Source organism: Lontra canadensis, unplaced genomic scaffold (genome assembly GCF_010015895.1).
Source record: "Lontra canadensis isolate GAN:19392208 unplaced genomic scaffold, GSC_riverotter_1.0 scaffold24, whole genome shotgun sequence".
Taxonomy (NCBI): domain Eukaryota; kingdom Metazoa; phylum Chordata; class Mammalia; order Carnivora; family Mustelidae; genus Lontra; species Lontra canadensis.
Genome location: NW_022631018.1, coordinates 21,776,265 through 21,790,497, shown reverse-complemented (window position 1 = coordinate 21,790,497; position 14,233 = coordinate 21,776,265). Strand labels below are relative to the sequence as shown.

At 43.6% G+C, this 14,233-nt stretch overlaps 1 protein-coding gene across 1 annotated transcript in view; it reads right to left on the bottom strand.

Annotated features, from left to right (window-relative positions):
- The window catches only part of F5 (coagulation factor V), a 69,226-nt gene that overhangs the window by 16,316 nt on the left and 38,677 nt on the right, over positions 1–14,233 (bottom strand). The window contains exons 8-14 of the mRNA XM_032863028.1: positions 12,939–13,116; positions 10,998–11,097; positions 10,485–10,696; positions 9,252–9,402; positions 7,229–7,441; positions 3,464–6,113; positions 266–428 (exon numbers count right to left, since the gene is read on the bottom strand). Of these exons, the coding sequence (XP_032718919.1) occupies positions 266–428; positions 3,464–6,113; positions 7,229–7,441; positions 9,252–9,402; positions 10,485–10,696; positions 10,998–11,097; positions 12,939–13,116 (3,667 nt within the window). The remainder of the gene's footprint in view (positions 1–265; positions 429–3,463; positions 6,114–7,228; positions 7,442–9,251; positions 9,403–10,484; positions 10,697–10,997; positions 11,098–12,938; positions 13,117–14,233) is intronic.

Genomic DNA, 14,233 nt, shown 5'->3' with positions numbered 1-14,233 from the left:
GGGGAAAACAGAATTGGCCCTTATGGAAGAAAACAGGAGCTCCACAGAGGAAGAGATAATATCATGAAATCATTTTTTTTTTTAGATCATTTCTTTTAAGATTATCAAATCACTTGGCAAACAGTCTCTGAAAAGAAGTGTAATTATTTGTTAACTTTGGAAAATAAATTACCTATAGCCCTCCTGCCCCTTCCACTGTTACAAAGCCTCTGGTGCTTGTGGAAATTTCCGTGATGATCTTAGCAACGCTCACGAGATGACTTACTTGGATGACATCATCCACTTCAGCTCTAATAATAGGACCAAGAATGCCGAGATGCTCTTCATACTCCCCCAAAGGATCACGTTTGGTAAAAGTGCTATCAAGGTACTTCCGAAAGACTACTTTCTTGTATATGGTGTTCTCTGGATCATCATCAACGTCTTCACTGAAATAATAATAAGAATAGTATTTGTTTAAAGGAACAAATGAAAGACCATTCAAAGAATTGGGGGAATTATCCCTGTTTCTGAGTATAGTATCTGCATGGATATTTAATTAGTACTCGAGGAACAAATGAATGAAAATACAAATGAGTAAAAACTTAAGCCAATAAATATCCTCCAGATCCCAGCTCACATATCATTTCTTAGGTAAGTCTTCCTATAAACCTTTATAGGTCAAATCTGTCTATATGATTCCATAAGTTTCTATAGTATTGCTAAGCATATATAGTATATTCCTGTAGTACTCTTATATTTCTCTAGTATATATAGTAAGTTATCTTATTTATTTGTTTCTTTGTTTTTTTTAATATGTTATTTACTTGTGAGATTATCTATTAGAATCTGACTCTAATACTAGAGTGAAAACACCATGAGGTCAGGGATCATGCCTAATTTGCTCATTCTTTTATTTCTAGTATCTAGCAAGTTATCCAGCACATAGTGGGGACTTGTTAGATTTGTATGTAATACATCAGTGAATGAACAAATATAACCACATACTCATCTAGCAGATTTTAGTATCAGAAGCAGCCAGGGCTTGGGGCTGTCAGGTGTCAACGGTCACTCCTGTGAAAGCCACTAGGTGGCTGGGAGATTTATAGTCTGAAAGTAGCCATTTTTCTCTCATTTCCCTTTTAAAAATCAGGTTATTCCTTGTGTAGTTCACTCGCCCAGTCTCAGCCAGAGCACACCGTATTCTCTCACTGACTCCTCCATGCCCCAGGCCTGTGGAAACTCGCCAAAACTCCTCCGTCGTGTACCACGTTCGTCACACACTGTGAGCCGCCAACAGAGGATCCCATTCTGTCTTCCTTCCCGCTTCTTACCCTACTGACCCCATCCTTCCAGACCCTAAGCGTAACAGAGTTTCACAGAACACATGGGGACAAGCAAAGCAACTTTGACTGCCATACACATGGCTTGCATGTCTGGAATGGTATATAAGATTTTGAAGGAGCTGGTTCCATCCCTTTGCACTTTGGAAAGGCCCTAAGTCTTACTCCTTCAGAGCCTCTCTTCGAAATCCCTAGATAAACTATTTATTCTCATATAGCAATGGGTGCTACATTTAAATAGAAAGTCATGGGAAAATGCGTTTTATTCTTATTGGGGGGGTAGGAAGAGCAGAGGGAGAAGGAGAGAGAGAATCTTAAGCAGGCTCCACATCCAACATGGAGCCCAATGTGGGGCTCAATCTCACAACCCTGAGATCATGACCTGAGCTGAAATCAAGAGTTGGAAGCTTAATCAACTGAGCCACCCAGGTGCCCCAAAAATGTGTTTTAAACTAACTGAGTTCTAATATGGAAATGCCAGCACCAGATTAATGAAATAATTTCTGTAAGCCATACCATGCACTGTGCTTGCTTACTCTGATTACCCTTTGGCTTTTGGCTTTTACTATACCCATTAGCTTTTGGAAAAGCTATATTGTACTATATTTAGACAGTTCAAGCATGGTCACCATGCTGTGTCCCTGAGAATCTGCAGCTAAGCCTTGCCCCTTGTCCCTCCCTCTCTTCTTTCTCTATATCGTCATCCCAGAATACAGAGTCCACCTCATTATGGCATTTATCCTTAAGCTGAACTGAATTGAAAACTCTTAGAAACGTCTATGGATCCCTTAGAAACTCTCTGTTGTATTTAGGCCACTCGCAAAACTGCATGAACTCCTTCAACTCCGTGGTTGAAGAGTGACTAGAATCCTGAAAGGTTAAATCTGAAGAGGATGTTGGGGGCCATCCAGTGTAACATCTTCATTTAAAAAATGAAAGTAACGGAGTCCAGGAAAGGAGCTCATATATTCTAGGAAACCAGGAATGGCTTAAAACTTCTAAAGTTTTAAATTTCATTTCAAGTTCAAATTTTCAATTTCAAGTTTTAGTTTTGCTCTTTGGATAAACACCAAAATTCTTCCCATGGCCTATAAAACCTAGTGGCATCTGGCCTTTGCAGAGCTAGCCAAACGCTTTCTTACCACTCACCCTCTTCTTGAGCTCCAGCTACAGGTTTCAGGGCTTCCTGCTTCCACAGGTCCTCATCATGCCCTTCTTTCTGTCTAGAATGTTCTCCTCTTTCTACTTCCTGCCTAGTTTACTTCTACTCATCTTCCAATCTCAGCTCAAAAACCACTTCCTCGGGGTCAGATTCCTCAAGTCTCATATCAGCATGTATCTTCCTTTCCTTCTTGGTCCTTAGCTGGTTATATTTTACACTTATTTATGGGAGCATTTAATTCATATCCACCTGCCCAACTAGACACAAGTTCTATGAGGGCAGGAGTCATGTACGTTTATATTCTCTTTTAGAGTCTCAGCACTTACCACAACGCTTAGGAGAGAATAAGCACTCATTAAAGAGTTATTAGAGGAGTGATTCTATGAGCCAAATTAAAGCCCAAGTTTAAATTAAGGTACATCATCACTGAATGACTGCCTCAGTTGAAGATATAAACTTAATTTTTGTTTCTAAACTGGCTTGTATCCTCGGCCTCTGCTACTGGAATCTCACGTAATTTGAATCAAATGTCACCAAGATGCTGTATACTTTACATTGATCAGTAAACAACTTTAACGTATTTTTTGGTAACCAAATGCAAAAGGAGATTTCTATATCACAAATTTGGATGTGAAGCCAACTTCAGTGAAATCATGTTGATTAGCAGATAGCTATGGATAGGTTGGGCTCTGCACTCAGGCAAGGAAACATGGTAGGAACACGTGTGGTGAGAGGAGGGGCTTCCTTAACTATCGATTATCATAGACTTCTTATAGTGATTGTTCTTGCATTGTCCAAATGTCACCAAATGTAGAGAGCTAACCTTGGAATTGACAAAGGAAATTGTATAGGACAAGTTGTAATAGGGGACCTAAATTATACTTAGTATAATTTGCCCAGAATTTTTTCCTTGGACTGTAGCAATCTTTTTAGCAGTAGTGGAAACATGAGAATATACAAGGAGAAAATTTGGCCAAACCTTTGAGCAAATTTTGAATAATCCCAGGATATTTCTTCAGCAGCAATGTAATAATATTTTCTGTTTCCACTGTTGCTGCGAAGGTACCACGCTGCAATGCTGTCAGGATTTCTGGAGGAGTTAATGTCTGTCCTAGTATCAGTTTGGTAAGGGTCATCATAGGCCACAAAATCAATTTCAGCAGTGTATTCTTCACTGCTCTCTTCCTTCTGCCTTGGAATAATCTCAATATAATCTCCATCATTTGCACTGAGGCCTATTACGACAGGTGGGTTAATCTCTCTTGGCATAAAAGTGTTATTTAGGGTAGGAGATGGCACCTGACCAATGTCTGGATGAGGGGAAGTCTGACCAAATTCTGGAAGAAGCAATGACTGAGTAGATTCAGAGGTGTACGATGTCTGATCAAGGTCTGGAGGGAGTGATGTATCTAGATCAGGAGGAAGGGCTGTTTGACTAATGTTTGGAGAGAGAGTTGCCTGGTTGAGGTCTGGGTAAAGTGGCATCTGATCGAGGTCTGGAAAAAGGGTTGTCTGGCTGATGTCTGATGAGAGAGTCTCCTGGTCAAGGTCTGGAGAAAAGGGTGTCTGGCTGAGGTCTGGGGAAAGTGTTGTCTGGCTGAGGTCTGAAGAAAAGCTGGTCTGGTCAAGGTCTGGGTAAAGTGTTGTCTGGCTGAGGTCTGGAGAAAAGGTTGTCTGGTCAGGGTCTGGAGAAAAGGTTGTCTGGTCAAGGTCTGGAGAAAATGTTGCCTGGTCGAGGTCTGGAGAAAAGGTTGCCTGGTTGAGGTCTGGAGAAAATGTTGTCTGGTCAAGGTCTGGAGAAAACGTTGTCTGGATGAGCTCTGGAGAAAAGGTTGTATGGTCGAAGTCTGGGGAAAGGGTTGTCTTGCTGAGGTCTGGGGACAGGTTTGTCTGGCTGAGGTCTGGAGAAAAGGTTGTCTGGCTGAGGTCTGGAGAAAAGGTTGTCTGGCTGAGGTCTGGAGAAAAGGTTGTATGGTCAAAGTCTGGGGAAAGGGTTGTCTTGCTGAGGTCTGGGGACAGGGTTGTCTGGCTGAGGTCTGGAGAAAAGGTTGTATGGTCAAGATCCGGAGAAATGGTTAGTTGACTGAGACCTGCAGAGAGAGTTGCCTGCCAGGCTTCAGATTCCAAAGGAGGGAACATTTGATCAATGTCAGTAGAGAATGGCTTTTTTCTTAGGTCATAGTCGAGCATCTGGCCAGACTCTGGAGGAGATGTGTGGCTAGAGTCTGTAGTGGAGTGTATTTGATCAGACTCTCGAATAGGAAATGTCTGATAGTATTCTTCTGGGGGTATTGTCTGATAAAGATCTGAAGGGGAGCTCGTCTGACTGGCGTCATTTGGGGTATTGTGATTATGGTCAGGAAGTGAGGCTAACAGGCTCAGATTCACAGAGGGGAATGTCTGATTGAGGTCTGTGGGGAAAGATGTTTCATCAGATTTATGGAGTAACAATGAATGATCAAGTCTCCTGTCTGAAAATGTGGTATTGGCCTTTCCTCTTAGAGGGTGGAAACCCCTTGGAGATAGAGGAATATGGTGTGCAAACTTCACTTCTTTTTTCTTTTTTCGTGTTTTAATGAAAAAAGGGATTTTCTTCAATCCACTGTTTCCTCCGTCCTGTTTTACTTGGAGAGATTTATTTCTAATTCCAGAAAATCTGGGGTGGCCACTCTGCTTTCTGTGCTTTTTAATGAGAGGGATGTTTTCTCCCCAAGTCCTTGAGGAATTCCAGGGGCTGTCCAGCAGCTTATCAACAGCCATGTCTTCATCAGCATCTGGAACTATTTCATAACTACCTTTCTCAGACACCACATGCCACTTCCCATTCACAATCTTGGATGGATTCTTTTGTTTTAAGAGTAATGGATCACTGGGAAGGTCTTCCCAGGATCCCATTTTGGAAGGAGAAGAATTGCCTTGGCTTAAGTATCTCCCAGTTTTTTGTGCTGAAAATCCCACTTGGGAGAACCTGTCCTTCGCTGTGTGCTCTCTTCCTTTCTTGGATCCCTTATGCTTAGCATGTTCTTGACCCCTGAATCCTTCTGCATCAAATGGAAGTAGGCTTATCCCTGTGATGTCTGGCTGTAGAGGATCCTCTACAGAGTCTTCAGAATAAGGGCTGGAATGTTCTGCTGTCGAACGGTTGAGAGCTGAGTTCTTGTCTAAGCCAATGTGTCCCAGAGAGGGACCAGCCATGGTGGCTGCTGGGTGAGGAAGAGTTTTCTGAGGTTTTGCAAAGTTATAGACAGTAAACCTGCTAATGTTACTTAGGGAAGAAGAATTTGAACTAAGAGCTGTATCAGGAGGAATGAATTCAGAATTGTTCTCCAGAGCTAGGGCAGTAAGATTAAACTCCTCTTCCTCCTGATTAAGTGATGCATTTCTGAATGACCTAATTCCCAGCCACGAAGCCAGGCTGTTCTGGTAATCATCATCATCAGCAGCCTCTTCACCCCTGTTTTCTGAAGAATCACGCATTTTCCGTGTAGTCATGGCTGTAGATGCGGAAGGTCCGTAGATAATCTCATATGAGTCTTCGTAATCATCCCGGATACATTTAACATCCCTGAATCTCAACCTTAGGTTTTTGTTTCTTGGATTGGAATTTATTGTCGTTAACATCCAAGTTCCTATAGAAGAGAGACAGAGAAAACAGCTCTAAGCCCAGAAAAAGATACAAAAACCCTAGGATTCATTGTGGCAGATAATTTTCAACAAACCTCAGGTGGGGGTTAACAAGTGTGGTCTGTGGGTCACCACTGATCTGAGAACTGTTGATCATCTGTAGTCACATAAGAAGAGAAGTTAGGTGTAAGGTGTTTAGGAAACTGTCCAGCAAATTGACATTGCTATGCGCCCAATGTGATATGTGATCAGTGCCCTTATCTCATATAACAATATAGACTGAAAGTACTGGTCAGTGAGGGAGAAAACTCTTAGCACAGATAGTTTAAAAATCACTGTTTTAGAATATATTTAAAAAGAAAAAAGTTAAAAATAAAGTGGGCTTTAACTATCATAAGCATCTTGTTGGCTGCACATCTCGTTTGAAAATTGGACCGACGGGGAGGATGATGGAAGATGTATTTCTAAGCAATGAATGACTCAGGTGGTTTGAAGGCAATTTTGAATCTCTTTGAAATGGCATTATTTCCTGATGTACAGATTTCCCGGGGAGTCTCCAACAGTTACACTTGTAGAGTGTCTGCTGAGCGCTAGGCATTTAGTACATATGACAATTCACAGTCAAAGCAACCCTGTAAAGTGTGATTGTGTTTTGGAGATGAATACGGGAAGCTCAGTGAGGTCAAGGAACTTGTCCAAGGTTACACAGACACTGAGTCCCCAAGCACATCCGAGGAGCTCCAAACCCCAGCCTCCGAGGTACTGTATCTGATTACTAACTAACCCACAGTGGCGTGGCTAGCCCTAGAAATGGAAAAGGCCATTTTGATCAAAGAATGCTCTTTTGTGGCTGAATGTTCATGCCTCCTCCTCAAAGTCACGCCTTATCTTTTTGCTGTTGCGTCTTTCCTTCTCACTTAGTGCAGAAAAGGATGAATGGAACCCACATGAAAGGACTGGACCCATTTAAGTAATTAATTCCCCAAAGAGAAATCATGAGAAGTATGAAAGGAAAGCCTGTAGGGGATCAGAAAGATAAACTGAGAAACTGTGGTAGCTTGGGAAGCTATAGCAGAGCTTTATAGATCAGAGGTTCCTCTCCGAGTGTCCAGGCTCTTACCAACATTATCCATGGTGACCGTCACAGATTCCCCACGCATGGGGAAGAGGGTCAAGGTGTCCTCATGTCTCTTTCCATAGATGAATGAGTGCCCAGTGAAGTGAATGGTCAAAATGTCATCCTGGGTTCCTACACTGCAGAAGTGCCACTGGACGGTGTCATCAAAGCAGAATCCGAGTGTGGGTATACTCTCAGGGACATAGCCGTTGATCGCTGAAAGAGGAAATTCCATTAACATGCAAGCCTCCGCCAACAAAAGGATGTGTGTCGAACTGTACCTTCGATTAATGTCCCAATATTAACTTGGTTGTAGCAAAGCAGTGATTACGATAAGCGTCACCAGCCTGTCTAACATGTGACTACATCAAACTCCGACTTCCCAAATGAGAACTTATTTTCCCTATGTTAGCCAAGGGAGAAGTATCAGGAGAAAGACAAAGCCTTTCATTCCCGTTGACTTACTCATTCATTTGTCAAGTGTGTATCAAATTCTCTGTTTTCCACATTCTGCTTTTAAAGATAGTCTGAACCTCAACTTACAATATTATCTAGAATGAGTCTACCTGAAAGAAAAGCATAATATAAGAAATTCACCTTGACACACTGGTTAGTGAGTAAGAGATAGTGTCCCTCCCAGGCAGGCAGATTTAGCACATTTTGCAGCTTTAATTACACCCTCTTAACATTGAGATAATCTATAGTTTTTATTCAAGTATTGAGTTCACACATTTTTATTATTTTTCAAAGGAACACAGCTTTAAGCAGTATCTTTATTTACTTAGGTTCTAAGGATGGTGCCAAATCACAGGTGTGATTTCTATAAGGGCAGGGCCCACCTCTGCCTGTGCTACCACTCTGGCCCGGATACTAAAGCGATACCTGGCACCAGGGAGCACTTAATGACATAACATGTTTTTTGTTTGCATTTCATTCAGGAGGCTCTTCTAAATGGTCTGTAGCTGTCCTGTCTGATACAGTGGGCGCTGACTCCAAGTGGCTATTGAGCACTTGAAATGTGGATAATCTAGATTGAGATGTGCTCTAAGTGTAAAATACATACCAGATTTCAGAGACCTAGTACGAAATAAAGAAAGCCAATCTCATCCATTTTTATATCGGTTATATGTTGAAATGATAATATTTGGGATATAGTTCACTTTAGGTTTTCATATGGTTACTAGAAATTTTAAAATTATATTTGTGGCTCATGCAGAATTTCTAATGGATAACATTAGCCTAAAACTATGACAGATTCACTGCCAAAAGTGAAATTATGCAAAGAAAGCTGAGTAACTCCCTGTTTGGAATTATTTTCAGGATCCCTGCCTGTTCTGAGAATTCCAATCATTCATATCAGAGAAAGTGATCATAATGGCTCTTGACCCTGAGGAACAGTGGTGGGAACCCTGACCACTGTGGCAAAGTTTGCTTTTAGCAGGCTCAGTGCAATTTCTCTGACTTCTCACAGCAGTGGCTCTAGGCGCCGGGATTGAAAACCACAGCAAATGCCAGAACTTTGGCTCAGGGAATTCCTTCTGTCCTGAACTTCCTACCTCTCACTTCAAACCTCTTCATGAATTGGCTTTTTAAGATTCTGGCTCCCCATCTGCATTTTGCCTCCGTTTGATGTGACCACCCGGCTTTGGATTACTTACCTTGTTTCTGCTCTGGCCACGGAGCCCGTTCAGCTTGCAGGTGGTCTAAAACCCCACATACCACTGACAAAGGCCTAGAGCCCCTGCCTCAACACCCCGCCCTCACCCTGTTCCTCCAGAGCGGAGGAGCCCAGAGCATGTGTGTAAACGCACATGCACATTTGGAGCTTGAGGCCAAGAAGACTTCTTGAGGAGAAAAAGCTTTTGGCCTCTGGTCGTAGGACGGCTGCTCTCGTGTTCCCCAGTAACTTCATCACCAAATGTCTGGGTGGTGAGTGAACTCTAACCCATGCCTCTGCCTTCACGCACAGTCGTCCTCCAAGCATGGGAGGGAAAAACGGATGGACAAAAGCAGTGATGGGACTTACTGCTCATGATGTTTGATTCATAAAACTTGGGGTCATCACGTTTCACCTTGTCGGGATTTTCACAGAACTTGTTGATGTTGTCCTCAATGTACCAGCTCTTGTTCTCATCAAACACAGCAAACACGGCCTGCTGCTCGATGTCTGCTGCCCTCTGGAGGGGAAAAGTGCCCTGTTCAGTGATCAACGTCCCAGTAGAGGACCCACAGCACTGAATTCTTCTCGGAAACCAAAGAGGCACAGTCTTGGGGCCATCGCAGCCACAAAGTCTGGCATTTATGACAGCCCATTTTGTACAAAGCCTTTGTTAGAGCTGAAGGTAATATGCAAAGACAAACAGAGTAGATCAGAAAATTCAGAGACTAAAACATCCTAATAGAAAAATTCTATCTCCTCATGGCAGCTGTAATTCTGTTTTATCTCTGTGAGTGGACACCTTTCCACCCCGATGACTGACTAGACATGCTCCTCATAGTTGCAAGGAGAAAACAGAAGGTTGCAATAGGAAAGCTTTCTACCTCTCTGTACCTGTTTCCTTTCCTCGCTCAATAAATTAAGGTCTTCCAAAGGTCCCTTCCTGATTTTTCCAGGCATTTATTTATTGTGTAGGCCTTAGGATGAACTTGTTTGATTATAACTTAGCCTGATCAGGAATTTTAAGTCAATAATATGGGACTATTATTTTCCAGTGAAGACCTGTATCTTTATTCACTTTTGTCTCTATAATTTAGTCTCACTAGAGATGGACCATTGTCTGGGTCCAACTTCACCAGATTTTATGTCTCCAAAGAATTCTCTCTTTTATTTCTCCCTGGTCCAGGTCTCTAAAGAGAACAAGGATTGGTAGAGAGCTTTACACTTTTACCAGGTGGCATCTTGCTGAGCCCCAAAACAACCCTGTAAAAATTTTTTTAGGAGGATATTACCCATTTAATAAAAGGAAGAAATTAAGAGAGGCTAAGTGGCTTGCTGATGACATACAGAAGACCTGGAATTTCAAACTGAAACAAAATACAGTGTCACGTTGCAGAACTGCCTCCTAGAGTGAGAATCTGGATGGAAGTAGACAAGCAAAACAGCAGCAGCGGCAAAGGAACAAAGGTCGCCCCGTTGCGTCAGAGCGGGCAACAGTATTCGGTTCTCTAGAAGTGAAGCCCCGTCACTCCGCGAGGCCGCCGAGGCTGTTCGGCCGGCGCGAGCTCCCGGCGTGCCCCGTTTGGCTCGCGGGCCGGATACCTGCACGCCTCGCTTATCGAGGGACCGGCTCTTGCAAATGAGCAGCAGGCCCACCAGCCCGGACGCGAGGTCCCTGGCGACGTCCACGTGACTGTAATAGGGCCTCGTCAGGCACTGCGCGTCGTGCTCCGTGGGCTCGTCGGACTCCAGGATGTTCCACGTGTAAGTGTGCGTTTCCCCTGGTCGGACGGCTCGCACCCCGGTCTCGTTGCCTGGAAGGAGACAGAGGCCGCCCGTTTCCTTCTCAGAGCGTCAGGCGGAACCGCGAGCCGTGAGCTCGCGCCAGAACCGACCCGCGCTCGGGAGCCGCAGAGCCCGGCCGGACGCCCCGGAGAGGCGGCCGCGGCACCGCGGGTGGCGGCCCCGGGGGACCGCGTCCCGGGTGAACAGGGTGTGGGACACCGTGTGGGAGCCACCGCCGCGGCCCGCACGCGGTGTGTCGCCGGGCCCGGGCCGGGCGGGGAGAGCCGGCGGCTGGCGGGCGCGCAGCTGCCCGGGCGGACCCGTCCACACCTGAACTGAGGGACGCGTTGGCCTCGTCTTCGTGCGGAGAGAAGGTCACTCCGTGCGGATAAATGCTGTAGACGCGGCTGGCCATGTTCTTGAACACGATCTACAAAGGCGACCCAGACCCATTATTCCGGGACCCGGTCCGGCCGCGACAAGGGACGTGGGCGCCGGCGCCGCCCGGCCCCGCCGGAGGAGCCTGCGCGCTTGCCCTGGGCCGCAACCTCTGCTGTCACCAGCGCGAACCTTCCAGGCCGCTCCACCCCGGGGAGAGGGGGAAATGCAAGGAGAATCTGCACTTCGAAGTGACGTTTTCCCCACAGCCTATCACTCTTCCTAGTCGACCCCGTTCCCTTCCCCTCTCTTCTGGGTTCGACCACATGCGCCTTCAGCTCTGTTCCTTCTCTTTACACCGAGATGCCCTCCAGCCTGTCAGATCCCCTGCGACACTGTCCTTGGTGTCCTCTTCTGAGGGGCACACAGATGGCCAGCAAGGTACAGGCACACCTGCTAGAAAGTACAGAAAAAGGATGGGAGAGCTCAGAAATGAGGGAAGGGAGAGAAGAACAGAGAAAGGCTGCTTTCTCGTCTTTAGTGAGTTTAACCGCACAAAAATGCCTTGTGTGGGGACAAAGGGGTGAAGGGAGGAGCAGTATCTACGCAGGGGTCCCAGCCAGGCTCCTTAATCTTCAAGCGAGAACCTTCTCCCGCCTTCCGTTGGTTGGCTGCCTAAGCATCTGGATCCCCCTTAATCTGTAGACGACCTGCATTCTAGAACCTTGCCAACGTTTGCCACCTTCACTTCTCTGCTGCCCAGCTCCTACCAAAAGCACGATGATGGGACACTTTTTTTTTTTTTTAAAGATTCTATCTATTTACTTGACAGACAGAGATCACAGATGGGACACATTTTTAAGGAGAGCTGTCTGAAGAACACTTAGTGCTCTGAGTCACATCTAAATTTACCCCCATCAGAGACCAGCCAAGGGAGAACTACATACCAAGAGCACAATGGTGACTCGTTTATACTCAATTGGATTTACTGTTCTGTTCTCATCTATAATGACAAACATTATTTTACAAAGCTATGTACTGATTCACTCATTCATTTACTTAAGATTTATTTATGCATTTGAGAGAGAGAGAGAGTGGACATGTGGTGCAGGAGGGGCAGAGGGGGAGAGAGGATCTTGAGCAGACCGCGGCGGAGCGTGTAGCCAGAGGCAGGGCTCCATCTCAGGACCCTGAGATCAGGACCTGAGCTAAAGTCTAGAGTCAGATGCTCAACCGACTGAGCCACTCAGGCGCCCCAGCAACTTATTTATTAAACCAGTTGTAGGGATGCTATCACGGACTCTACCCACTGTATTATACAGTGTCCTCTTTTTAAGGATCCATGGGGGAAACCGGTTTCACTATCAAGGGGAATTATGTTTTGTTTATGACTTCTGTGAATCTTGCCCTGACATATTTTACTTGGATGCTAGAAAACTTTGGACAAAATTTATAGGCAACCTTATAGAAGCATACGGTGTGCTGTGAATTGTAAAAGACTGATGAATCACAGACCTGTGCCCCTGAAACAAATAATACATTCTATGTTAATAAAAGAATAAAAAAAAGATTAAGTGAGAAAGATTAAAAAAAATAAAGCAGCACATGGCATGTGTATACTTATCCATGGCTTTATTTTCTTTGTCCCCGTATCATCCTTCACCTCAATTACATTGGCTCTTTGTTTTATTCCTTTATAATTAGATAAGTTGTCTCAGATTCTTTGTATTATGAGGTAGGCTATAAATCAGAGCAAATACTACATAGAAACTAAAGTTGCATTTGAATTAAAAACTACATGGACATATTTTTCTTTTTAATACAAAGAACCAGTGTTTATAAACTGTCTTTTCTATTTAATTTCTCCCACGGTTCTATATTTCTGTTACTTACTTTGAGTGTGTCTCTGACCTGGGCTCTGATAATCGGGCCCAAGATCCCATCTTCTTTGATATTATCATTCTCCATACGTTTAGTGAAAGATTCATCTTGATACTGTTTGTAGACAACCTTCTTATAATGTTTTCCAATTTGGTTTGAGAAATTATCCAAGTGCAGAGATCTGTATTTTCTTAAAGTGAAATGAATTTTTAGAAAAATTAAAACCATCTGCTCAAGTAAAGACCCCTTACGATTTTGAAACTCCTTGTATTTAGAAGTTCTGCTCTTGGATTAGCTAAAAATGCTAGTTTTCTAAAAATAAATTCATAATGTGGTTTGCAAAGTCCCAATATCTGCTCTTTAGCTGGAAAACCAGAAACCTTTGTCTCCTGCAATACTGACCAAGTTGCAGGCCTGGTTAGAAACAGCTACTTAGAACTTCCTGTCACTCTGGTCACTATAAAGACCTTAGATGTCTCTGGGAAAATGTCTATCCAAAAGAAAGGAGAGGATGTACTGTGAATTTTTCTCAAGGCTTTGTTATGACTTAATTTATGGTAACTTTATTGACTTCCCAGGTATTTCTCGATCTCTAAAAGTTATGCCCCACCCCTGGAAGCTTTGACTATCTTCACTAGTCAGAGTTCTGTGCTGTTGGGCTCACCCTCCTATCATCCATCCAATCCAAGTGCCAACTAAAAAGCAACCACCTCCACTCATCTCCTGTAGCGACTCAATACAAGACTTGGGGCTGCAACAAGAACCACTTTTCCTCTTGGTCCTCTTTATTGCCTTAGTTTGCAAAAACAGAAGTTCTGTGATAGAATTTACTCATTTTCTGCATATATTTTGCACAATAAAAGGCACACACTATTGTCAGAACCCTGGAATCTTACTCAGTTCCATCAATTAGTATCATATAATCTTGAGCAAGTTCCTTTTTTGCTCTTTTTCTCAAATTTTTTGAATAGAAAATACATTCAAATGATTTTGATTACAGAAGAAAGCTCTCACATATTTTTTCCCATCAACCCCACCTCCCTGACCTTCCCTGTATTTTCTAGATATTCACTTGCATTAATTTCATATGTATCATTCCAGAGCATTTTTATGCATAAATATGGAAATGTTACTTGCAAATATAAATATTCTTATACCTTCATCCCTTTAAGAAAAGGACCTTGACTTTTTTTTTGCATTTTCCCAGCTTCCTTGAGGTGATTTTGACAGCTGTATATTTGAGAAGTATACCGTGATGACTTATGTGTGTGTATATGTGATTACCACAGTTAACTCTAATTAACACT